Raw genomic sequence first — 24556 nt, 5'->3', positions numbered from 1 at the left:
CATTTCCAGCATTACTCGGGGAAGCCGTCAGCTCCAACACTCCTGCAAGGGCCTTGACCGCAAGGGGGTGGGGCAACAAGCACACCAAGGCCCTTGCCCTCAGTGGCACCTGGAGTGCAGTGCCCCCCCAGCCCGTAGAGCTGCCCGGTTCTCCTGTGGCGATTTAAAGGGCTTGGGGCTCCGGGCTCTGCCACTGCTGTAGTAGCAGCAGCACCCAGAGCCCCGGGCCTCGGGGCAATTGTCCCTCCCCCCCCCCCCCCCGGTGAGCCTGGCATTGCTGAATGTTACCCATTCATTTAAACAAGAATGCATTTGACACTGGTAAAAGGGGTCTGGGGCCTAAGGTCCTGGCTTGTCCCGCCTGGGCAACGGCAGCACAAGCATCCTACAGAGCACCCAGCAATGCAGCTCAGCCCTGACGCAGAACATCTGCACCTAGGCAGGAAAGGGGAGTTCAGTCTCCACGGCTAAGTCACGTCTCAGCCTCCCCACTGAGACTGCCAACAAGGGAGCCCAGTCGTGCCGGTGGGGGGTTTGCTATGGTCAGGTGCAGGGGTCTCTGGGAATAGGCTCAGAGCCCATCACTGCATGTAGAAAGCAGGGGCCTGCATGTGCCAACAGATCCGTCTGTACATGTATCGCACCAGGCTGGCAGCGTAAGGGCCTGATCCTGGAATGCTGACATCACAGGGATCTGACTATTCACATTCCTAACCAACTGCTTCTTACAACCTTCCTCTCATGGCAGCGGCTGAGCTGGCTGCACTAGGAGTGGAGCGGAGCCATTTCAGCTCCCTTGGGACAGGGACATGCGCCAGTCTGGGTTTACTGAGCGCAATTACAGTCCCCTCGTCTGCATATATTTTGTGGCTACAACTTATGTCCTGTGTGAAAATCTTCCCTGGCTTTAACTGTTGCCATACGCATTGATTTTTCCATATTTAGAAGATATACAGGATCTTATTTTCCCATTAGAGGAAAGACTAAAAATAATGGCTTCCTCTTAATGGCAGGATTAGTATGTGCTTATTTATACAGGCCCTACAGTTCACTGGGATCTCTCTGCAATGGACAGCTTGCAATCTAAGGCCTTGTCTACCCTTTTCTACAGAGCGACGCTCTGGAAGCTGATCTTCTGGTGTTCGATAGAGCTGGTCTAGTAAGGACCTGTTAAATCAAATGCAGAGGGCTCCCTGTCAACACCAGTACAGAAGGAGTAAGGGAAATCGACGGGAGCATTTTGTCCATCGACCTCCCGCTGTGGGGATGGTGCCAAAGTTTGAATCAAGATTCGCTAACTCCAGCTCCACAATTAACGTAGCTGGAGTTGTGGCTCTGACTTCCAGCTTATTCCCTGGTTTAGATGTGGCCTAAGAGCAAGATTGTGTGTGACTGCGCCATGCCAGGCACCAGCCCACAACAACAGAGCAGCTCTGGTATCTTTAATGGGATGAGCCCTTTCCTCACTAACAGAGCATGTGCCCATCCGCTTCTCTGGTTCCCCACCCCATTAGGGACTCAACTCTCAACTGGAGGGCGTCAGAGCCCGATACGGCAAGGAGATGACAGCTGTGACTGGAGGAGGGGGGACCCTGTCAGAGCAACGAGAATCCTGTTGGCAGCCATTCTCTTTGCAAACATTGAAGGGTGGGAAGGGAGAGGGGGATTCCATGTCCAGGAAATCTATGCTAGAGAGCTAAATGCTTCTGAAGCACCGTCCTTCAGGAAGCTCTGCAGGACGCACCCGTGGGCGTTCGGAAAATCCCATAAGCTGCATGGAGTGGTGGGTGCCACGATGCTGGTCCAGGCGTGTGGGGGCACCAGGGGAAGGAAATCAAAGAGAGGAGGCAGCCGCGGCAGAGATTAAAAGCACAGAACGCTTTTGGATTAAGGAAAAGGATTGATTCCCTTTATAATAATAACCTCCCAGAAAGGCAGCCGGTGTATAGGGAGGGGGAAGGCAGATAGGTCAGATCCTGACTTCAGAGAGGCTACGCCCATTTACCTCAGCACCCAGTGGCTCCATTACATTGAGTCTCCTGGAATAGACATTTCAGGTTCATTTAAGGCTGGGAAAAGATTGCGTTTTGATCCAAAATGCGGCTTTTCTTCTAATACCTTTGCAATTTAGCCCAATGGGTTTGACGATTGCATGCCTGCCACTGTGCCTTTTTATTAGTTCTTCTCCTCCCCCCACCTGGGTCCCCCTATTTAATTCTTAATGCAGAGCACATCCCTCCCAAAGCCATTTCGGTTTTAAAGCAAGGGATTTGATAATCCAGGCAAAGCAAACCTAGCAACTTGCTTTGAAAAAAATGCAAGAAAGCACTCAGATTCCTTTCACAATGCAAGAAAACCCCAGGCACGACCTCTATGTATCTCTCCTCCTGGGCAGGTGTAGGGCATGGGCTTCTAGCCCCTGAAGGCCAGCTCCCATAGCTGCACCTCCACTGTCCCTTTGAATGCGCTCTGAGGTAATGCTCCATCTCTGTACCCCTACAGTAAGAACAACATTCACAGAGCTGAAGGCCAGAAAGGCCCATCAGAATGCCTAGTCTGACCTTGTGCATCTCACAGGCTATTCCATTTCACCCTGCTATCCTGGCATCGAGCCCAATCACTTGGGTTTGGCTAAAGCATCTTCCGGGCAGGCAGCGTGTCTTAATTTGCAGGCATCAAATGATGGCAAATCTACCACTTCCCTTGGGAGTGCGTGCCAGTGGTTGACCACCCTCACCGTTACAAAATAGTGCATTCCTTCCTTTGTCGGGCTTCAGGTTCCACCCGTTAGTTCTTGTTCTGCGTCTCAGCTAGACTCCACTCACATGCTGTGTAATACTGGTATCTGCTCCTGGTGAAGGTCCTGATCTGCTGCAAAGTCCCCTCTCGATCTCTCTCGGATAGACTGGGCTCTTTACGTCTTGCAGGGTATGTGTACAGGGCTAAAGATGAATTAAGCTACGCTACTTCCGCTATGTCAATTGTCTATGCAGCAGGAAGTCGAAGGAAGAACACTCTTCCTTCCACTTCCCTTACTCCTCAGGAAATGAGGGTTACAGGAGTCAGAGTAAGAAGTCCTCCAGCTCAACATTATTTTGAAATAAAGGCTTGTAGTGTCGCTGCACACTGAGTTATTTCAGAGTAACGTCACTGCCAGGCATCTTTCCAGCCTTTTCAGCACTCCCCATTTCAAATTTTCCACATCCTTTTAAAAATGTGGCCACAAGAACTGTACATAGTGTTCCAGTATTGATCTCACCACTGCACCATACAGATGTAAAATGGCCACCTCTCTCCTCTACGGTCCAAGGACCACATCAGCCCTTTTCACCACAGCATTGCACTGAGATCTGATGGTGAGTTACTTGTGACTCCCTCGAACCTTTGCACAGTCACTGCTTTTCGGATACAGTCTCCCATTCTGTAGTAAGGCTGCTGGTTCCTTGTTCCAGATGTCCAACTCAGGGATGTTAAATGTCCGTTAATTAAATAGTTGATTAACCTCATGAATTCTTATTAGTTAGTCGACTAGTCTATAGTCCCTAGGCAGCTCCTGTCCGGGAGTGAAGGGGTCTGAACTCCTGGACCCAGCACGAGCCGGAACAGAGCCGAGCTGCCTAATACACTTTAAATGTATGTCTATGTAAATGTAGGTCCAGGACCCAGTGCAAGCCAGGACTGAGCTGCTAAAGAATGCACTAGCAAGGGGTGGGTGGGAAATGCATGTAGTCTATAGCATTAACCTATAAGCTTTTGCTTATCGGTTAATCAACCCCACTATTACATCCCTAGTCCGATTAGGCCTACTTTACCAATGAATTCAGACAGCTCTGCATAACTGCCTGCCCTCAGCTTTGTATCATGCTCTGCCAATATTTGCATTTTATCATTAGTGATTTCACATGGTCACTCACCACTGACGGCTACAGTGAGATGTCAGGGAGCTAGTTCTTACTCCATTTAACGTTTGCTTTACTGACTTAGGCTAGTGCTAATTTTTCAACCAGAATGTCACATGTTACTAAGTCGAATGCCACACAAGAATCTAAGTATATGACATGTATACAGTTACCTTCGTCAACCAAACTCGTCATTGCCTCAGAGAACATAAGCCCTATTTTCAATAAAACCCTGTTGGCTGGTATTAATTATATTCTTCTCTTCTCATTCTTTAGTAACCGAATCCCATATTAACCTTTGCATTGCTTTGCCTGGGACTGATGCCCAGCTAGCCGACTTATGGCTATCGGGGTCATTCCACTTGCCCTTGTCAAATATTTGCACATTGGCACTTTCCAGGCTTTTGGAGCCTCCCTTGTATTCCCAGGCTTATTAAAACTTAGCCGCAGAGATTTCCTCAGCCAACTCTTTTAAACTCTTTCTTTAAAAATGTTTATACCTAGCAGATGTCATTCAGTATCCTCCTTGGTTACCAATGGACTGGAAACCTTTCCTCTCTCAGACATCAATTTCCTATGCCAGAAGCACATCAACATGCATCTTTCCAAATACAGAACAGAAATATTTACTGAACACGTTTGCCTTTTTTGCATCACTGTTAGCAGTTTATCACCTCCAGTAACGGGCCTAAACCGTTGTTAGAATTTCTGTTTTTCCTACACGTGAGTAATGAGGTCGGCTTTAGCGCGTGGTGTGTACGATGGGTTCAGGTCCTGGGAGACAGACAAGGCTGGGCAGCCAGAGGCAAACACAACCCCCCAGAGGCCCTGCTGTCGCGAGCAGGACGTGCGTGACTCTTTCCACTGAAGCGTAGAGGAGTCCCTCGTATCCCGCCCAGGAGATGCGTGGCAGAGAACTGAGCTCCAGAGACCTGTTCTGTGCGGTTCTGTCATGGGAGCAGGCCGGAGCGATGCACTCAGAGGATCAGCTCTGCTCTGGTGCGTCACCTCCAACACAGAGCCCTGCCAGACCCAGCAGGCTGAGCCCCAGGAACCTCCACTCTCTGTACTCCAGGAGGCTCCGAGTCTGGGGTGTGAATTAACCCACCAGCAGAGCCCATCTGGCTGCACATAGTGCCCACCTAGCAATGTCAGCACAGGCAGATGCCATGCAAACAGAGCCCCCCTCTGCACCCCAGCTTGGCCACAGGGCTTGGCAGGGAGCCTGAGACCAGAAAATACTCCACAGGGCTGCCCCTCCCCTCCTTAGCCAGGAACCCTACTGCTCCTAACCCCCCTGAACAGCGTGAATCACCTCCAGCGAACTAGCTACGAGCCTCCCTTGCTGCTCAGAGGAGGAGCCCAGCAACGACACTGTGAGGTCACTGCCTCAGCTGTGGCAGGCAACCAAGTCTCAGGCCTCAAGTGGCTAGAAGCAGAAGGGAGGTACCATCCCGAAGGATCCCACCTCCTCGCTGGCCTGGTGCTTGTCTCTCCTGACTCCCCAGACTGACTGGATCCCGACACGCCTGGGCCGCACAGCAGGATGTTGACACCACGGTGGGCATGGGAGCCGGGCTAGCAGGAAGCAGGGGGAGGGAATGTTCAGTACTTACCAAGTTCTCCACCATATTTGGCTTGTAGTTGCGAAGGGTCTTTGCAGCATAGAAAACATCCACCATGTTGTGACACTTGATCATCTCCAGGATCATGGTAGAGGCACAGAAAGTACCGCTCCGACCACCCCCGTTCCTACAGAGACATGCACGGAGTCAGCCAATGGCGAGCCAGTGCGCAAGGATACCTGACGGAGCAATGCCACGTGCAGCCTGACTGGCCCTTTTCCCTGGTGTCCCCTGGGAGTTGCTAGGGTGTGGCAGACCGTGAGGAACTGAGCCCCCAAGAGCCCCGCCACAAAGGGAGCTAGGGAACGGGGCATGGAGGCAAATGGCAGTGCTCTCAACGGGGGGCCTGGACAAGGGGCTTGATACTCAGATCTCAATGGCAGCTGCCAGCCCCCCACCTTTGAAAATCAGGCCCATTCCACTGAGGTGACTAGCTGCAGGGACTCACATGCATCAGCGTTTGCTGCCGTGGGAGAGGGCAGACATCTTCCCATGCCCAGGCAAGAAAGAGGAGCTGCTGCTGTCAGAGGGAGGGGTCGGCGAAGCAAGTTAGGGAACAGGGGGGCTGATGAGAGAGCCACATGTCGCCAGGGCCAGCTGGACATCCCAGAACTCCCAAAGATGGCGGCTGAGCTACTGACCCAAACCTGCAACTTCTCATTCAAATCCCACCTGTCCCAGAGGGCTGGGGGGTAGCCGGGTTGGAGCTACGTCAACAAAAGGCATGAAGAGTGGTCCTGCAAGTCCAGAGGCATGAACCTTCCTTCGGGGCTACTGAACATGTTTCCAAGTCACCACAAGGTCAGGCCCCTCGCCGTCTTTCATGTCTGAATCCTCAAGGCACCCCCTGGGAGGCAGACGGGGCTCTTACCCCAGGGTACAGATGGGAACCTGAGGCACAGAGACTAAGGGTGTGTCTAAACTACAGGGTTTTTTCGAAAAAACTTCCCCTGTGCTTAGACTGCTGCCGCGTTCTTTGGAAAGTAAATCGAAAGAGGCTCGCAGTCTAGATGTAGCCTAAGTGACTCTCTCAAGCAGGGAGATGAACTCAGGATAGTACCAGAACCATGGACCATCCTCCTGCTCGCCCTGCTGGGGGCTGTCAAGGATGCCAAGCAGCCCTGGGTGGAAAGTGAAATATCATGGACCAGAACCTGACAGAAGACAAGAGCTAGGAACCAACAGTCAGTTCCCCGGGGGCTGTACTAGGAGACTCTTTGGGAACTCCCTGTGCCGTCTCTGGCATATTGGAACAACTTCCAGAGTGGTTTCCACCAGGAGCTGCTCACACTGCGCGTCTTCCGGATGGGCCAGCCCCCTAGAACGCATTCAACGATGGTCTGGGATTTCCCTCTGCCATGCTGGGCCAGAATGAACCCGTCACAAAGCCAAGCTGTGACATGGCACTGTCCCCCTCTGATATTCAGTCTCCAAACTCCCTAAACCAAGATGGTTCACATGTGAGGGGACGATGGTTCCCAGGCTGTGGCTCCCTACACCCAGGCTTGTCAGAGGAGCTGCAGCAAGGGAAGCTGGTCTTGAAGATCCTTGGGCTCAGAGTGGTGGGTCCAATTCTTGGCTCTACCACAAACTTCTTGTGTAAAGGGGCATCTTGCTTTCTCTCTGCATGGCTCAGCTCCCCCTCTGTAAAATGCGGCAGACGATCCCTCCTCCTTTATCGGTGTTATTTGGCGTAGCAGCTGCCCTGAGAGCTACATGCATCACTCACATCCCAATCGCCATTGGATTCACCCTTCCTGCACCTGTGAATGAATCAGCCTTGCCAGACACACCGGCATCCGATTTATGAGCCTCTACACCCTCCTCCTCACCTTGGCCCCTCTCTTACCTCCTAGTACTCATCTCAGAGCTCCAAGGGAACAGGGAACTGGGTTTTACAAAGGATGCTCTAAAATTATCCTTAGGCTAATGAAGATGGACGAGGTTGTAATTAACTTTTGATTAAAAGCTCGCCTGCTGCCTCTGTTGATTTGAAAACTCATTAAGCCCTCTGTGTGTGTGCACACGCCTGTGTGCCTGTGGGTGGATGGGGAACCTTGTAGAGCATGGATGGTGGTTTGAGAGGCCTTGTAGAGCGTGACCTAGGTAACTAGACCTGCTGGAGAGCACATCCCCGCAATCACTCAGCCCTTGCCTCCATCCACTTCTCACAGGGTCCTGCACATCACTCGGGTGGCTGCTCAGTCCCACAACAACGTGAGCAGCTTAGCAGGCTGGGGTGACTCCACTGGTCACAGCGCACTGACACCGATTCCCACCAGCAGAGCTCCTGGCCTAGTGAGGGCTGAGCTTTAAATACCTCAGAACTTGGGAGTTATCAGAGGAAATCCAAGATGGCAGATGCCCAGAGCTGTATCAACGGGCTTGTTGAGAATAGAGACTTCATGCCCAGGCAGCCCTTAGCAGCATCCAGGGCAGGTGGACTGGTGGGGGCTGCTGCCCTCCAGCCCTTTGTGTGCATGAGTTGGTGAGGACCCTTGGCCAGGTGAACAGAATGCTGTTCTCCGAGGCCTACTCACAAGCAGTGCACGACTGTCCTCCCATCGCCACTCTCCTCTTGCCACTTCTCCACTTGGGCCAGCAGGTGCAGGAACGATTTCTTGGAGTCCGGCGTGTCTCTGTATGCCGACCATCTCAGGTACTGGAAATGCCGGACCATCAGGTGCCCTTCCTGCAACTGGAAGACAAACATCAGTGTGTAAGTATGGCTGCTCTCCCAGGCCTCCTGCTGCAGGGTGTGGTTGGGGAAAGGGCCAGCATGGGTCATGGTAATCCACACTCACCCCCAGAATCCCACGCTACTGACTCACCTTCTCAGCACATCTGCTAGTGCATCTCACCTTGCTTCGCCCTGCCCTGGCCATGCCAGTCACCAACCCCCAACACACACAAAGCTCTGATAGTGCCCTTCAGCCTAACTTGTACCGGCCCCTGCTACCCCTGCCTGGCTCCCCGCAATGCCAATGCACCTCAAGCTAACCTGTACCAGCCCCTGCTGTCCCTGCCTGGCTCCCCGCAATGCCAATGCACCTCAACCTAACCTGTACTGGCCCCTGCTACCCCTGCCTGGCTCCCCGCAATGCCAATGCACCTAAACCTAACCTGTACTGGCCCCTGCTACCCCTGCCTGGCTCCCCGCAATGCCAGTGCACCTCAACCTAACCTGTACCGGACCCTGCTACCCCTGCCTGGCTCCCCGCAATGCCAATGCACCTCAACCTAACCTGTACTGGCCCCTGCTACCCCTGCCTGGCTCCCCCCAATGCCAATGCACCTCAACCTAACCTGTACTGGCCCCTGCTACCCCTGCCTGGCTCCCCGCAATGCCAATGCACCTCAACCTAACCTGTACCAGCCCCTGCTGCCCCTGCCTGGCTCCCCCCAATGCCAATGCACCTCAAGCTAACCTGTACCAGCCCCTGCTGCCCCTGCCTGGCTCCCCCCAATGCCAATGCACCTCAACCTAACCTGTACTGGCCCCTGCTACTCCTGCCTGGCTCCCCCCAATGCCAATGCACCTCAACCTAACCTGTACCAGCCCCTGCTGCCCCTGCCTGGCTCCCCGCAACACCAATGCATCTCAACCTAACCTGTAACCCTGCCGCTAGTCCCATCCTGGACTCCTCACATAATGCACCTCAGTTCTGCCCTGCAGCCACCCCTCCCAGTGTATTCTGGGTCCCACGTAGGCTGGGCGCAATAGATGAACCTGCGAGTATTCAGCTGACAGCACCTCCTTTATCCATGCTGCAATCTGCAAAGCTCTTGAAACAGAGCCATCTGGCCAGGAGGTGGAGAATGGTAAAAATGCTCTTTAATACCCTAGTAATCTAGTTAGCTTTGCACCCTAATGCAGTTAGCCGGCTGCGGGAGAAGAAGGATTTACAGGCACGAAGCTAAGTAAGCCTAGGCTTTAGTCAGATGGATGTGGGGCTCAGTTCTCACTTGGAAGATGAAAACACTCTGGGAATGCACATGGGCCCAACAGTCAACGTGCAATGCCGTTTTCAGTGACAAGAGTGTGGGGTGTAGAAGGAAGGAAGGGTGTGTCTACACTTGCCCCCTGCTTCGAAGTAGGGAGGCAAATGAAGCATACCGAAGTTGCAAATCAAGCCCGGGATTTAAATATCTTGCGCTTGATTTGCATGTTCCTGGCCCGTCGCCATTTTAGAAATTCACAGCCCGGAGTAACTGCCCGCGTCTACATGCGGCAGTGAAACGGGAGTCCGTTTTAAAGCCCCTAATTCGAATTAGCTGGTAAACCTCATTGCAGGAGGTGTGTATATAACACTGTGTAAGTGTGTAAGGTTTGTACCATCCGGAGCAGCACACACAACTACACCGTCCCAGAGCACACTGCCATGTACATTCTCTCGCCCGCCACGTTGCAGCACCTGCCAATCACCCCGACATACACAGCCACAGGTGCTGCACACACCGATTGGATTCTCCAGCGCAATTGCTTTCTCTTTAAAGCAGCCCACGCAGGACGGCAGGATTCTGGGGTTTCAAACGGCTGCATCTAGTGCACGATAAAACTTTCTAAGCCCAGGAAGAGGAGGCGATTCAATAGGCCCTTCCTGCTATCCTGGCTGCTCATTTCACCAGGGCTGCTTGTAGGTTCTCCCATGCCATTTTGCTTTCCCCAGTGGTCAATTTCCACTGCTGAGAAGGAGGTGCCAGCAGTTACTGTGGAAGTCAGGTGCCAGGCAGTTGCTGGTGGGGAGTGGCGTATTATACCCATTACAGATCGCTGCCAGGGCGATGGCAAAGGAACGTGCCTGCAGCTGGGGGGCAATCCATGTGCTGAGCCAGTTCTGCAGGACAGCAAGTGGAGAAATCAAAATGCAACAGTCACATGGGTCCAGCAGGCAGGCTTGGCTCTGCCCCTAACGTTAGAGGCTAATGAGGCTGGGCTTCCTCCCAAACCATGGTTAAATGCTGGCGACAGGCAGACTTCTAAAGGCTTCCATTCGGACTGGCTCCGGAAAGCTGAGATGCTTTTCTGAAACATATCCAGACTTCCTGGGTCTGAGAGTTAGGGCAGGCATCTGGCCAGGACAGGTCTCCTCACGGGATCTCTGCCTTTCCACTTCCAGGAGGAATCCAGAGATGCAAAGGGTCGGATTGAAAAATAACGAGGAGGGGGAGAGAAAAGAGCAAACCTTTTCCGATGGCAAAAATAAAAAGGGTTAGAATTCACCTGCGGTGTGGTCAAAGGCCTTGATCAGTTCTCGCAGGAACCGCCAGACCAGATCAATCGGAAAGCCATTTAATGCTCTTGCCTGTCTCCAGCCATGGCCCATACTAGACGAATTAGAGGAAAGTGCAAGGGTTCCACGTAGTGAGCAATTATTCCACATGGGGGAAGGCTCTTCTTAAATCCCAGGAGTTCACCCATCACAAATACTGTTGCAGCCATGTAAATCCAGCTCGATACAGGCCTAGGATACCAACAGCCGGCTCCTGTCTAGTGCTTCAGCAGCCGATCTTATGGCACTTCACAAAGGAGGGCTCAGCATTATCCACCCCCTTTTGCAGAATGAGGCACAGGGCTGGGCTGTGACTTACCTGAAGTACCTAGTGGGGCTGTGGATGGAGCTCGGATCTCACGAGTCCCACTCTATCCTCTAAGCAACAATCCCCCTCGGGAGCAGCTATTGGGTCTTCTGCCTGCAACCGTCTGAGCCATGTGTCCACCCATCCACACACTGACCTCTCCTGTGCATCTGTGGTGCTGGGCCCATGCCACCAGCTCTGCCATGTCTAGCCCGGACGGGTTCTGAGCCTTGCTGGGGTAAGCCCCCTTCCTTGGTACCCGCCCCCAATGCCGCATGCAGCCAACCCAAGGAGCAAAGCACCTGCAGTGAAAAACTCCCTCCCCGGTCCTGAACCCAACGGAGAGCCAGGGCCAGTCAACAGCCCTTCCACATTCTGAATCCACACTGCCAGGGAGGGATGGCAAAGAGCCCGGCACTTCTCCTGGGATCATATCCCACCTGTCAGCTGCTCAGTCCTGTGACCTCACACAGGGCCCAAGGGCTAGCGCTGTGGGAACCGTTCTTTGGTCTGAAGACGGAGTCCTGTCCCTTCCTTGAGACCTGCTCTCATGGTTAGAGAAGCCAGTCTCCTCTCAGCAGTGAGGTCCTGTCCCTCCACCTGTTCCATCCATCGCCCTGGGGGTCACTGCATTTCCCTTTGCAGCTCTGGCCGAGCTGCACTGGGAAAGTGACAGAGGTAGGTTAAAGGCCCTGTAGTCTTTTTCTGAGCCTAGCAGAAAAGCCATTCAGCCAATTCCATTGTAGCAAGGAGGATCATTCTGGGGCCCATGATATGGCAGAAACTGACCAGCAGCTGGGGCCAGAAATGCCTCACCCTAATGCATAAAAACGGGTCTGAGTCCAGATGCAAACTGGTGAGGGTTATTCCTAAGGGCAGCATTTCTGGGGCTACATCTAGACTGCAATATTCTGTTGACAGAGGGATGCAAATCAAGCACGTTGAAATTGCTAATGAAGCAGGGATTTAAATATCCCGCGCTTCATTAGCATAAACATGGCCACCGCTTTTTTTCAACATGGAGCTTTTTAAAAAAAACCCAGCAGTCTAGACACGGATCTGTCGAAAATAAACCCTTTTTTGACAGATCCTGTATTTCTCCAAATGAGGTTTACGGGATCTGTCGAAAAAGGGTTTATTTTCGACAGATCCGTGTCTAGACTGCCTTTTTTTTTTCAAAAGCTCCGTTTCAAAAAAAGTGGTGGCCATGTTTATGCTAATGAAGCGCGGGATATTTAAATCCCTGCTTCATTAGCAATTTCGACGTGCTTAATCTACATCTCTCTGTCGACAGAGAGGTGTAGTCTAGACACACCCTGGGGCTGGATGTGCGCCTGGCACCCAGATTTGCCTTCTCCTCCTCTGTTCTGTGCTCTTGAAAACATAGTGAATGCCCTCACCCAGCCGGTAAGCCTAGCTTGGCTCCAGCACCCAGCCAGTACTGTCTCTGAACCTACCGGAGTCCTGTCTCCTGCTGCAGGGTACAGCCTGCAGCTCCGGGCTGAATGACCGTTTTGAAATGGTGACTCTCTAGATAAGCTCATCCCCCCCGTTTCCCCTAATACACACACTATGGATGCCCCCTCCTCCTCACCCGTGTGATGTTCTGCACCCGGAAGAGGCGAGCAACGAGGTCCTCGTCCGCTGATCGGGAAACATACTCCACTTCTATGGGCCCGTACTGCTGGAGCCCTGGCTCGGGCCAGTATTGTAAACAAGGCTGCAGAGAGGAGAGAAACAACAGTGTGTGTGACAGGCACCCGTGTGCGGCAGAGGGCACCATGCGGGGCTGAGGCACCGGGGCGCTGCACAGGGACAGGGGTTCTGGCATGTGACATGGGGGAGCACAATGCAGGGTTCCCAGGCAGGAAGGCAGGCCCCCAGGCGGGGATACGGCACCAGGCACACGAGACAGGCCCCTGCGAGTGCAGCCGAACAAACATTGCCCATGCGATCCCAGCACATTGCAGGATGGAGCTGCCCTTTCAGACCCGCCCTCAGTTACACCCGGCCAAGCAGAAGCCTGTGAGAAGTCCCCTGGGTGGGATCGCCCAGTGCTGGCAGCTGTTTAGCCCTGCACCTGGTCTCACCCCAACGGGGAGGGGAGCTGAGCCTGCTGACTACCAGCCGCACTGAAAGTACAGGCAGGAGATGGGAGAGCTGGGCCCTGAGCGATGGCCGAGCGGCACGTGGGCTTTGACTCCAGGCACCTGGGATGCTGCAATCCCAGGGTGTTGCTGCCACTCACGCAGACACTGAGCTGGCTTTACGCTGAACAGCTCAGGTCCGGAGCAGTGAGGTGTCAGTGTGCGCTGCCGGCAGCCTGAGTGTGCCGTGGGCCACCAGCCTGCACCGTTGCAGCTTCCCGGTTGTTCCTGGAGCTCACAAGCTCTAGGCTGGCCCAGGGTCTACACACGCTGCAGCTACACCTCTGACTGCAGTGCAGGTGCCCATTAAAACCCTCCCCTCCCCTCGGCTACCCCTCATTTCTGCCCCTCCTCCCAGCACAGGGAAAAGCAGATTCCAGCTCAGAAACCCCCACCATGGCCAGGCAGGGCAGATGTTCCAGGGGGACTGGCTGCTAGCAAGGCAGCCCGGCCTGTTCTCTCACGCCCAGGAGCACACTTGATGTATTGCTCACTTCAAGGATCGTGGACCCCATTGTTTTCACTGCACGCCAGCCAGGGAGCCAGCATCAATACAAAATATATGATGTTTGTCATTGCACTTCAACAGAACATTTAGCATTTCAGGCCATCCGAGGGCCTGGGCCTAGCTGCATGGCAAATGTGTTTGAGAAATAATTGGTTATTAATAGGGGCTATCAATCTCCCTGATCTCTAAGCCTTCTAGACACAGAGCTATAATTTGGATATTAAAACTTCCTCCAGCAAGGCATAGTTCAAGCGAGGGATTTACCCTCTAAGTCACCTCTCAAAGCTGCCTGCTGTAAAGACTGATTTATTGACTGTTGGTCTTAAACTGGGAAACGTATAAAAGCCGGTTCAGTATTGTCACATGGACACACTGAAGAACCGTCATCCCGGGAGAGGGCAGCGGGTGTAAGGAAGGAATACAGCAGGTAGGAACACACTGTAACCCGCACACTGGACTCTGAGCTGACCCTGGCTCCAAGGGGGACAGTATGGGAGCGCTGCTGGCAGCGCGGGGTGAGGGTCAAGGGGGAGCGGAGCAGAGCGGGAGAAGAAGGGAAGCGTGGGAGCTGGCAATGCAGAAGGTGCGATGGGGAGCCCAGGCAGTGCTGCCGGGCAGGGTTCAGCCAGGGAGTGGGCTACAAGCATGCAGGGGAGCCCCACGATGCAGCAAAGGGCAGAACTGGGGAACAAAGCACAGGGGGAGAAGTATGGGAGACTGCAGGGCTGAACTAGGGACTAGTGCCCAAGGGAGCAAAGAAGCCACGAGATGCTGGGAATGAAGCAAAGGGAGGAGATAAGGAAACAGAAATTCTGTCCCTGCTCCCATCCCAGTCCCTCCCTGGTGTCAGGCCTGCAATTGCTCTGGCTTTGGAACTCGAGAGCTGCTACTGCAGAAAACAGGCCTTGCTGGGACAAGGGAGGAGAGATTAACTGTGTATTTTTTTGCAGTAGCTCCTGCTTGTGGGCAGGAATAAGCTTATTTCGAAAGAGTTATTATTTCGAAAGAACTTGGTAGTGTAGACATAGCCTCAGGTTGGCTTGACAGGATTTGTTCTTTACAAATCTATGCTGACTGCTTCTTATCACTTCTGGATGTTTGCAGAAAGATTCCTTAATGATTTGTTCCTTTATCTTTCCTACCACAGAAGTTAAGCTGATTGATCTGTAGTCTCCTGGATTGTCCTTATTTCCCTTTTTATAGATGGGCACTGGATTTGCCTTTTCCAGGCTTCTGGAATCTCCCCTGCCTTCCATGACTTTTCAGAGATGACAGACAGCAGCACAGATACCTCCCCAATCTGCTCCTTGAGTATTCTAGGCTGCATTTCATCAGGCCCAAGACATCTATATTTTCTAAATACTTTTTAATTTGTTCTTTTCCTGTTTTAGCTTCTGAACCTACTTCCTCTTCTCCAGTATTCACTAGACTAGGCACCCAATTACCACCAATCTTCTTGGTGAAAACGGAGACAAAGCGGCTGTTAAGCACCTCTGCCACTCCCACATTTTCTGTTATTGTTTTTCCCTCTTCATTGAGCAATGGGTCTACCCTTCCTCTTGCTTCTAACGTATTTGTAGAATGTGCCCATCAACAGCTATTAGCCAAGATGGCCCAGGACACAGTCCACGTGCCAGGTGTCCCGAAAGCTCTGTGCCAGCAGCTACAATTAGATGACAGGGGATGGATCACTTGGCAAGTGCCCTGCTTGTTTCATTCTCTCAGAAGCATCTGGCACTAGCCACTGGCAGCAGGCAGGACACTGGGCTAGACAGACCATTGGCCTGACTCATCGTGACCATTCTTATGCCCTTGAACAGGGTTTTCCTTTAAAATCCCTTTGTGTGGGGCTGCGGGAGGGAGGCACTTGGGCGTGGTACAAAGCCTCTTCTTCCCCTTGCACTGGAGTTGATGGGCACAGCTCACACCTAAGGGCTCAATCCTGCAATGTGCCAAGGGGGCTGCAGCTCCAGTGGGTGGCAGTGCGGGGCAGGGCACCGGATCAGAAGACCTGGGTGCTATCCCAGGCTCTGCCACTGACCTGCTGGGTGACCTTGGACAAGTCACTTCCCCCCTTTCTGGGCCTCAGTTTCCCCATCTGTAAAATGGAGATATAATACTCACCAGCCTTTGTAAAGCATGTTAAGAGGTAAAGGAATGAAAAGTGCTCTATACAAGCCAAACATTAGCAGTGCTGGGATTAACCACTCCATTCCCTTGCCTCCTCTCCAGCAGGTAGACTCAGAGGAGACTGAAGACTGGGGCTAGCCACAACAGCTGATTTCACAATATACTGTGGTCAGATTTCATAGATGTGAGAGCTCCCTCACCCACCTTCTATGCAGGCTCTCTCCCTACAGTCTATTCTGCAGCACTCAGCTCCTCCAGGGCTCCAAGAGCAATGGAATCCCTAATGCTTAGAAATTAGATCCCAAACTCTTTGGGGACAGGACCAGTCTTTTGTTCTGTGTTTGACAGCACCAAGTGCCTGGGCCAGGCCGGGGGCTCCTAATGCGATGGCACCACCAACAATTAACCAGAGTCCACCACTCTTCATCTTCCTTAGGAAACAAGCCCTGCTCAAGGTCTCCTGCCAGGATCAGCCTTGGTGTTCTACTTCTGCTGAATTTCCAGCATGTTAATGTCACCCCCTCCATGGCCCTGGGGATGCAGTGCACCTCCTCAGAGAAAAAACAGGAACCCCATCACTATCAATGGTCTGGTAGCACTTTAGAGACTAACAAAACATGTAGATGGTCTCATGAGCTTTCGTGGGCACAGCCCACTTCTTCAGATGACCATGATCCGATCTACATGTTTTGTTGGTCTATACAGTGCTACCAAACCATTTTTTAGTTTATCCCGTACAGACTAACTCGGGTACCCCCGAAGCTACAGTACACTATGTTACTCATAATATAGATCGCTGTATAGATCGCTGTAGAATAGCAGGAGATAGAGATGATTAGCTAGAGAGCTAGATTAGCGACCTAGCCATCTATAAATATTCTACCTGCCTATTTAGCTCAGTGCGAGTGTCAGACACAGGGAAGCATAACTTCATTTGGGGCCATTTATTCCATTCATCTGCCTATTTCCTGCATCCATTACAACTGCAGTTTTGGGTCATTTACATTGAGTGTCTGATTTCAACTCATAAAATAATCTGGTTAATGAAGTCTTCAAGACATCCATTAAGAGTCTCTAATGCTAATTTTATGTAAAAATCCAATAAGTTTCCTTGTCGAATTAACATTACAGACCTGTAATGGGCTCTTAAATCTGCTCTGGTCTCAGCAAAAATGTTCTAGCAATCCCTGTAGGAGTTGGGACACCAGGAGAGAACAGGAAAGGTTCAAATGTTGCCTTCTATGCCAAGGGCATCATTTGGTTCTCTCTCTGTGGTGGACACAAGTCCCATCTGGCATGGCAAATTCACACCGTTAAATCCATGGAAAGGTCATTATTAGGGAGTTTTAATTTATAAAGCAGTGTCTACGAATTCTTTGTAGAATACAGGTGAGCGTGTAGGATTGGAATGCGTCCTCCTCTGGGGTGGAACAGCGCACAGCAACACCACCCCACAGCTGAGAGTAGGGACTGAGGCAGAAAGCTGTATCGCATTAGCAGAGGAAAGTGGTCTTGTGGGTAACGTGTTGGGAGTGGATGTCAGTACCCAGCTTACTTCCCAGCTTTAACGCAGACTCCATGCATGAAACTTGGTGAGATCACTGAACCTCTCTGTGCCTCAGTGCTCTGGTGATGGATACACATCCTTCCTCACGCCTTTCACCTTGTCCATTCTCTGGCGGCAGGGACTTGCTCTTACCATGGGCGTGGGCCATGGCTAAGACAGCAGGGCCCTGATCTTGGCATTACAGACCCCAGCCAATATAACACGATAACTAATGAAGTGCCAGGCTCCACCATCCCCTCAGGCTGATTCATGGAGGAGAGCTGCTTGCTGCTGTACCCAGCTCATGGGCTTAGACCTTTAGCTTCCTTGTGCTGTGTGCTGCATAGGGAAACTCACCAGCTAGTTCTACGCAGCAGGTAGCGCTGGGGTGGGCAAAAGGGCCTCTACAGGCCGGATTCAGCCTGCCAAATGGGTTGATCCAGTCCATGGAGGCCCTGCAGCTCCCCTGCCCCCAGGCCAATTAGGACCTGGAAGCGGGGGGAAGCGCACGAAGTTTCCTCCACCCCGCAAGGCGTGTGCGGTGCTTAGAAGTGCTGCGCTCTCCTGGCAGGGTGGGAGGATACTTCGCACGTTTCCCCACCTCCAGGCCCTGATTGGCCTTGGGGCAGGAGGGGGATTGTGTGAAGACACCTAGGGCTGTGTCTAGACTACATGCCTCTGTCGGCAGAGGCATGTAGATTAGACAGATCGGCAGAGGGAAATGAAGCCGCGATTTAAATAATCGCGGCTTCATTTAAATTTAAATGGCTGCCCCGCTCTGCCGATCAGCTGTTTGTCGGCAGAGCGGGGCAGTCTAGATGTTCCCCTGTTGACAGAAAACCCTTTTGTCGTCCGCCCCGGTAAACCCCATCCCACGAGGCATAACGGGGCGGACGACAAAAGGGTTTTCTGTCAACAGGGGAACATCTAGACTGCCCCGCTCTGCCGACAAACAGCTGATCGGCAGAGCGGGGCAGCCATTTAAATTTAAATGAAGCCGCGATTATTTAAATCGCGGCTTCATTTCCCTCTGCCGATCTGTCTAATCTACATGCCTCTGCCGACAGAGGCATGTAGTCTAGGCACAGCCCTAGGGAGAACCTCCGGGAGGGCAAAGACTTCACGCGCTCCCCCACCCCGAGACCAAACATTGTCTGTGGGCGGGGAAGCAGGGAAGTATCCTGGCCCTGCCCCTTCCGCTTGAGGGCCCGCCCCTTCCAGTGCAGCCCGGGGCCGCTTCATACATTTCTGAAGTGGCCCCGGTAAAAAATTATTGCCCACCCCTGAGGTAGCATGTGGTCTGGAGCAACAATTTCTGGACAGTGCTGCAAAACGTGGGCCCAATGAAGCAGGCTAAAGGCCTGTGTCTGGGAGCTAGAGTCCCTGCAAGCAGGGGCAGATGACCGTTTTGTGGGGCCCCGGGCAACATAATTCCGCGGGGCCCCCCCTTTGCCATGGCGCATGCGCAGTGACACTATGCGCATGCGCGGTGGCACCACGGGGCATGCGCGGGGCTTTTTGAAGCGCGGGGCCCGGGGCGGCCGCCCCATTTGCCCTGCCCTATATCCGCCCCTGCCTGCAAGAGATGGGGAGGGGAAATTACACCACCAACAACTAATGCCACAGTGGCAGTTCTGGGGGTGGCCTGCAATGACTCAGGCCCCAGAAATACGGGTCAGCAGCAGGGCCAGGGAGCATGTCAGCGCCACTCACCCAGGCGGAGTTGGACTGGTTGAGCTGGTTGAGCATGACGATGGAGGTGCAGCCGTAGTCGTACACCAGGCGCCAGAAGTCCGTGGTGGTGTTCTGCAGGGGATGCAGGGTGACGATGAAGGCTGCGCTCTTGGTGTAGCTCTAATGGGGAGGAAGCAGAGAGAGGAGAGGGCTAGTGAGCTCCTGAAAGCAACACAGCAGTCCAGAGCATGTTGGAGTGGGAGTGGAAGGAACTAGTCCCCCCCAAGTACTAAAGGGGAGGATGGCTTTGTGTCTAAGGCACTGGACTGAGACCACGGAGATCAGTCCCTGATTCCACTGCAAGCTCCTTGCCCAGAGATCTGTCATGGGAAAGTCCTGGCCAGAGACTAATGTGGCTCAAGGGCCTGATCTCCTAGTTCAGTTCACAGATGGGACCCTACTGAACTAAGTGGGCACTGGACCAGCCCTAAACTCCCCGGGCAGTGAGCAGCGCCGAGTGCTGCAAAGAGAAGCAGACCAGCTTGCTCTGGCCACAAGTAGCACGATGCGCTGAGGATCAGTTTTTGGACCGATCGGCACAACGTGGGCCTGGCGAGGCAGGTAGAGCGGGACAACGTGGGCCTGGCGGAGCAGGTGGAGCGGGACAACGTGGGCCTGGCGGAGCAGGTGGAGCGGGACAACGTGGGCCTGGCGGGGCAGGTGGAGCGGGACAATGTGGGCCTGGCGGGGCAGGTGGAGCGGGACAACGTGGGCCTGGCGGGGCAGGTGGAGCGGGACAACGTGGGCCTGGCGGGGCAGGTGGAGCGGGACAACGTGGGCCTGGCGGGGCAGGTGGAGCGGGACAACGTGGGCCTGGCGGGGCAGGTGGAGCGGGACAACGTGGGCCTGGTGGGGCAGGTGGAGCGGGACAACGTGGGCCTGGCGGGGCAGGTGGAGCGGGACAATGTGGGCCTGGCGGGGCAGGTAGAGCGGGACAACGTGGGCCTGGCGGGGCAGGTGGAGTGGGACAACGTGGGCCTGGCGGGGCAGGTGGAGCGGGACAACGTGGGCCTGGTGGGGCAGGTGGAGCGGGACAACGTGGGCCTGGCGGGGCAGGTAGAGCGGGACAACGTGGGCATGGCGGGGCAGGTGGAGCGGGACAACGTGGGCCTGGCGGGGCAGGTGGAGCGGGACAACGTGGGCCTGGCAGGGCAGGCTGCAGGCAGAGTGGGACAACGTGGGCCTGGAAAGGCAGGTGGAGCGGGACAACGTGGGCCTGGCGGGGCAAGTGGAGCGGGACAACGTGGGCCTGGCGGGGCAGGCTGCAGGCAGAGTGGGACAACGTGAGCCTGGCAGGGCAGGCTGCAGGCAGAGTGGGACAACGTGGGCCTGGAAAGGCAGGTGGAGCGGGACAACGTGGGCCTGGCGGGTTTCACTTTGCGAATCAGGAGTAAAACCAGCCAAGTTAACAGAGGGACAGGTTAACAAGTGCAAGAAAGACGAGAACCAGGCACAAGATCTCCATGGCCCATGGCCCAAAAAAAACACCAGGAAAAAAATTCTGTTGAGAAAAAAAAGGGGGAGACCAAAGTTGTTGAGCAAAAAAAGGGGGGGGGGACCCCGGAAGCAGTTATTACAAATAAAAAAAATAAAAAATAAATTAAAAAATCAGCATGGCCCCGTTAAGAAGAGGCTTTTTTGCCTCGGTGGCCATTTTGTTTTCGGATCTAACTGCAGGACAAGCCCCTGTGGAACCAGATAAGCGGGGAGTGGGTGGGGAGCCAGGCAGAGGGGGCAGGGGCAGGGGCTGGGCCCGGTTGCTGAGTTTGTATAGGGTTGCCAGGTGTCCTGTATTTTCGCCTCCTGGCAGGGGAAAAAAACCAAACAGAAAATACCAGACATTTTAAGTGTCCGGTATTTTCTGAATTTTTTTATCAGACAGGAGGTGAAAATACCAGACTGTCCGGGTCGATACCGGACACCAGGCAACCCTACTTATTTGGTTTAAATCAAATGTTTTAAAACACATCTATAAGTTATCTCAGCACCTCGAGATGCCTTGGGGGGGCCCCCACACTTTCCTCCCTCAGATCTCTCAAACATAGAGCTTTATCCACCTCGGGTTAATACGAGCACAGCATAAAAAATGTCAGCCTAGTGCATTTACCCCCCAGCGTTACACACCCTACATCACAGGGGCGCAGAAAGAAAGTGCCTCTCAGCTGTGCTCCTGGGCTCCTCCCAGGCTGTTTGCTCAGCTTTGCACCCCTCATCTCTCTGGGGAGTGAGGGGAGGAAGAGGCAAGAAACCTCTGAGGCATTGCTACTTACAAACATTTTCTTAGAGTGAAAAAAAGACCGCACGAAAGACCCTCTCCAAAGGAAAGTGTGCTGCTTGTTAACACTTCAAAAGCGGCAAGTGCTTTTAGGGGCACTGGGCCCGAGAGAGGACAGACAGTGGAGAGGTTTAGAGAGTGTTCCCTGCCCCCACTAAAGAACCCTTGAAACAAAAATCTGTGCACAAGTGACAAGTTCTTGGCACTCTCAGAACATCTTTGTGCCTTCGGATTTCTCCTCCAGTCTTGTTTCTCTTTCAATCTCGCTCCCACCCGCCAGGAGGTTTTAACGTCTGTTGCCTTAAGCCCCAGGTGAGTTTTCCAAAAGGGGGGAGAGGATAATGTCAGAAATGGAACTTTGGGCTGAAATGTCTTTCTTTGGCTTTCCCCCCAACACAGTGTTTCCAGGCTGGAGATCCTCAGAAGACTGTGGTCGAGGGCATCAAAGGTGGAAGCTGCAGGCCGGAGGCCCAGCTGTAAAGGCAATGCTGCTGCCAGAGCAAGTGCAGAAATAAGAGTGGCCTGGTATGGGGTTGTCATTGCTTTTTTTGGGGGGGGAGGGGGGGGGGGGAGGTGTCACAGCCTGAAATATTTCCAAAGGGAGTTCCAGCAGAAGTGTCTGAGAATCGCTGCTCTAAACAACAAAACAGCAAACCAAATGCCCACAAATGCGAGGTTAGCCGTTACGGGGCTGAGACCAAATAAAACTCATGACAGTAGTTACGGGGTGTCCAGTGAAAAAGGCCGTTCCATTTCATGGAGCATTTTGATACATGGAGAGCTGGTTGCTGTTGCAAGCCAGAGCAAAACATTTTGAACTTCTCCACGAAGGGGAATGGAGCCGTGGATCTTGGGAGCCCTGGAGTTCCTGCCGCCACACAGTCTGCCTGGCTGGCTCCCTCGGAGCCACACACCCTAGAAGTCTGGAGTTTTTGGGGGCTGGTTGCTTGGAAACTTAGTAGAAATTGAAATGTTTCAAATACAATTAATCATCACATTCTGTGTGTTCCATTGGGATTTTTCTGGCTACCTCTGATCTTTAGGGAATCTTGTTAAACCTCCATGGAAAAGGCTCCGTAAAAGACAATGGATTTGGCTGTCATGGTGGACAATGAGCTGTCAGGGTGACACTGAGGCTAGGGCAATCCTGGGGTGCATAAACAGGGGAATCACTAGCAAGTGTTGAGGTTATTCTACCTCTGTGTCTAGCCCTGGTGTGACTCCTGCCGGAATCCTGCATCCAGGTCTGGTGCCCCCAATTCAAGAAGGATGCTGATAAATCACAGAGGCTGTGTCTAGACTGGCAAGTTTTTCCGCAAAATCATCTGCTTTTCCGGAAAAACTTGCCAGCTGTCTACACTGGCCACTTGAATTTCCGGAAAAGCACTGATGATCTCATGTAAGATTGTCAGTGCTTTTCCGGAAATACCATGCTGCTCCCGTTCAGGCAAAAGTCTTTTTCTGAAAGACTTTTGCGCAAAAGGGCCAGTGTAGACAGCACAGTACTGTTTTCCGCAAAAAAAAAACCCTGATTGCGAAAATGGAGACGCCAATCTAGACGCGCTTTTCCGAAAATGCTTTTAACGGAAAACTTTTCCGGAAAATCATGCCAGTATAGACATAGCCAGAGGGTTCAGCGAAGAGCCATGAGAATGATTAAAGAAAATCTGCCTTATAGTGAGAGGCTCCAGGAGCTCTATTTAGTAACAAAGAGAAGGTGAAGGTACTTAAAAAGTACCTACATGGAGAAGAAACATTTAATAACCGGCACTTCAACCTAGCAGAGAAAGGTCTGACACTATTCAATGGCCAGGCAAATTCAGACTGGAAATAAGGCCTGTAATTTTAACAGAGGGGTAATTAACCATTGGAACAATTCACCCAGGTAGTGTTAGATGCTTCACAATTTTTAAATGAAGGTGGGAAGGTTTTCTGAAGAGTGCCCCCAACATTTTCTGTCTTGCCCCTTCTTACCAACAATGGAATCTACCTTTGCTCCCCAGGAGCCAAGGTTGGGAACCAGGCCGGGGTCGGGAGCAGAGCCAGGGGCAGGAGCCAAGGGCCAGGATCCAGGAGCCGAGACATACTCAGGGCTATGGCTGTGGGCTGAATTGTGGCCAGGATCTGGGACTAGGAGTGGAGCTGGAATCCAGACCAGAAGCCAGGGGCTTTCTCCTTGCTCATCGAGGTAGTGATCTAAATAACAGTAACGTGAGCTCCCGCTGCTCCAGCAGCTCCTGGCCCCCCCCCCCCCCTTGCAAGCACCTCTCATTGAGAGCTGGTGAGAATCTCTCAAGACCCAAGCTCCTTGAGGGAGCCCTTCACACGCCAAGTGACATGCCAGAGGCAAAGCGATTCATTATCCACTTTCACACCTTGTCACCGCCTCCTGGGGAATCCACTGTGCACCCCCAGGAAGGAACTTGCAGTATTGCCTGCTCCTTCCTCGGGCTGCTCTTTTGCTCCACACGTGACAACACCGCAGTGCGTCCCTTCAGCTTGGGCCGTGGCGCGTGCAGAGCGGATTTCCTTTCCCTGCCTGAGAAAAGGGAAAGGGGGAACCCCCTTCAAAGCTCCTTTTCTCCCATGCACATCACCAGCTTGTCTCGTGTGCTAGCAGAGCGACTCTCTTCGTGCTGGGGCTGCAAACCACACTGGGTAGAGCTTGCTGGGAACAACGTGTCAGCCTTACGCTTTTGTTCCATGGAGCTGGATCGCTACGTGTAGGTATTTGTGGACTAGTTCGGGCCACTTGTGAAATCCGTCAGAAAGACGCAGCAGCCATTTCATATCCACCGAACTAATGTGACGGGGGATGACACTGGACTAGAGCCCAGAAGATCTGGATTCAACTCCCAGCTCGGCCACAAACTCCAACCAAGACCTCAGGAAGTCATGGAAGATCTCAGTGCATCAAACCCATCTGTCCCGTGGGAATAGTGATTCTTGCCATGGTGGCTACGTCTAGACTGCATCCCTTTTCCGAGAAAGGGATGAAAATTAGACGTATCGCAATTGTTAATGAAGCGGGGATTTAAATTTCCCCTGCTTCATTAGCATAAAAATGGCTGCCGCTTTTTTTCGGCACGGAGCTTTGCCGGAAAAAAGAGCC

The 24556-nt window shown here is 53.0% G+C and overlaps 1 protein-coding gene across 3 annotated transcripts in view; it reads right to left on the bottom strand.

Annotated features, from left to right (window-relative positions):
* The window catches only part of PTPRU (protein tyrosine phosphatase receptor type U), a 271696-nt gene that overhangs the window by 5888 nt on the left and 241252 nt on the right, over positions 1-24556 (bottom strand). For all 3 annotated transcript variants that reach the window (XM_006112017.4, XM_006112018.4, XM_006112020.4), the window contains 4 exons: positions 19149-19289; positions 12699-12824; positions 8065-8222; positions 5516-5651 (listed from right to left, as the gene is read on the bottom strand). In XM_006112017.4, coding sequence (XP_006112079.2) covers positions 5516-5651; positions 8065-8222; positions 12699-12824; positions 19149-19289 — 561 coding nt within the window. The remainder of the gene's footprint in view (positions 1-5515; positions 5652-8064; positions 8223-12698; positions 12825-19148; positions 19290-24556) is intronic.

This window comes from Pelodiscus sinensis, chromosome 25 (genome assembly GCF_049634645.1).
Source record: "Pelodiscus sinensis isolate JC-2024 chromosome 25, ASM4963464v1, whole genome shotgun sequence".
NCBI lineage: Eukaryota > Metazoa > Chordata > Testudines > Trionychidae > Pelodiscus > Pelodiscus sinensis.
This window is presented reverse-complemented; position numbering and strand designations above follow the sequence as displayed.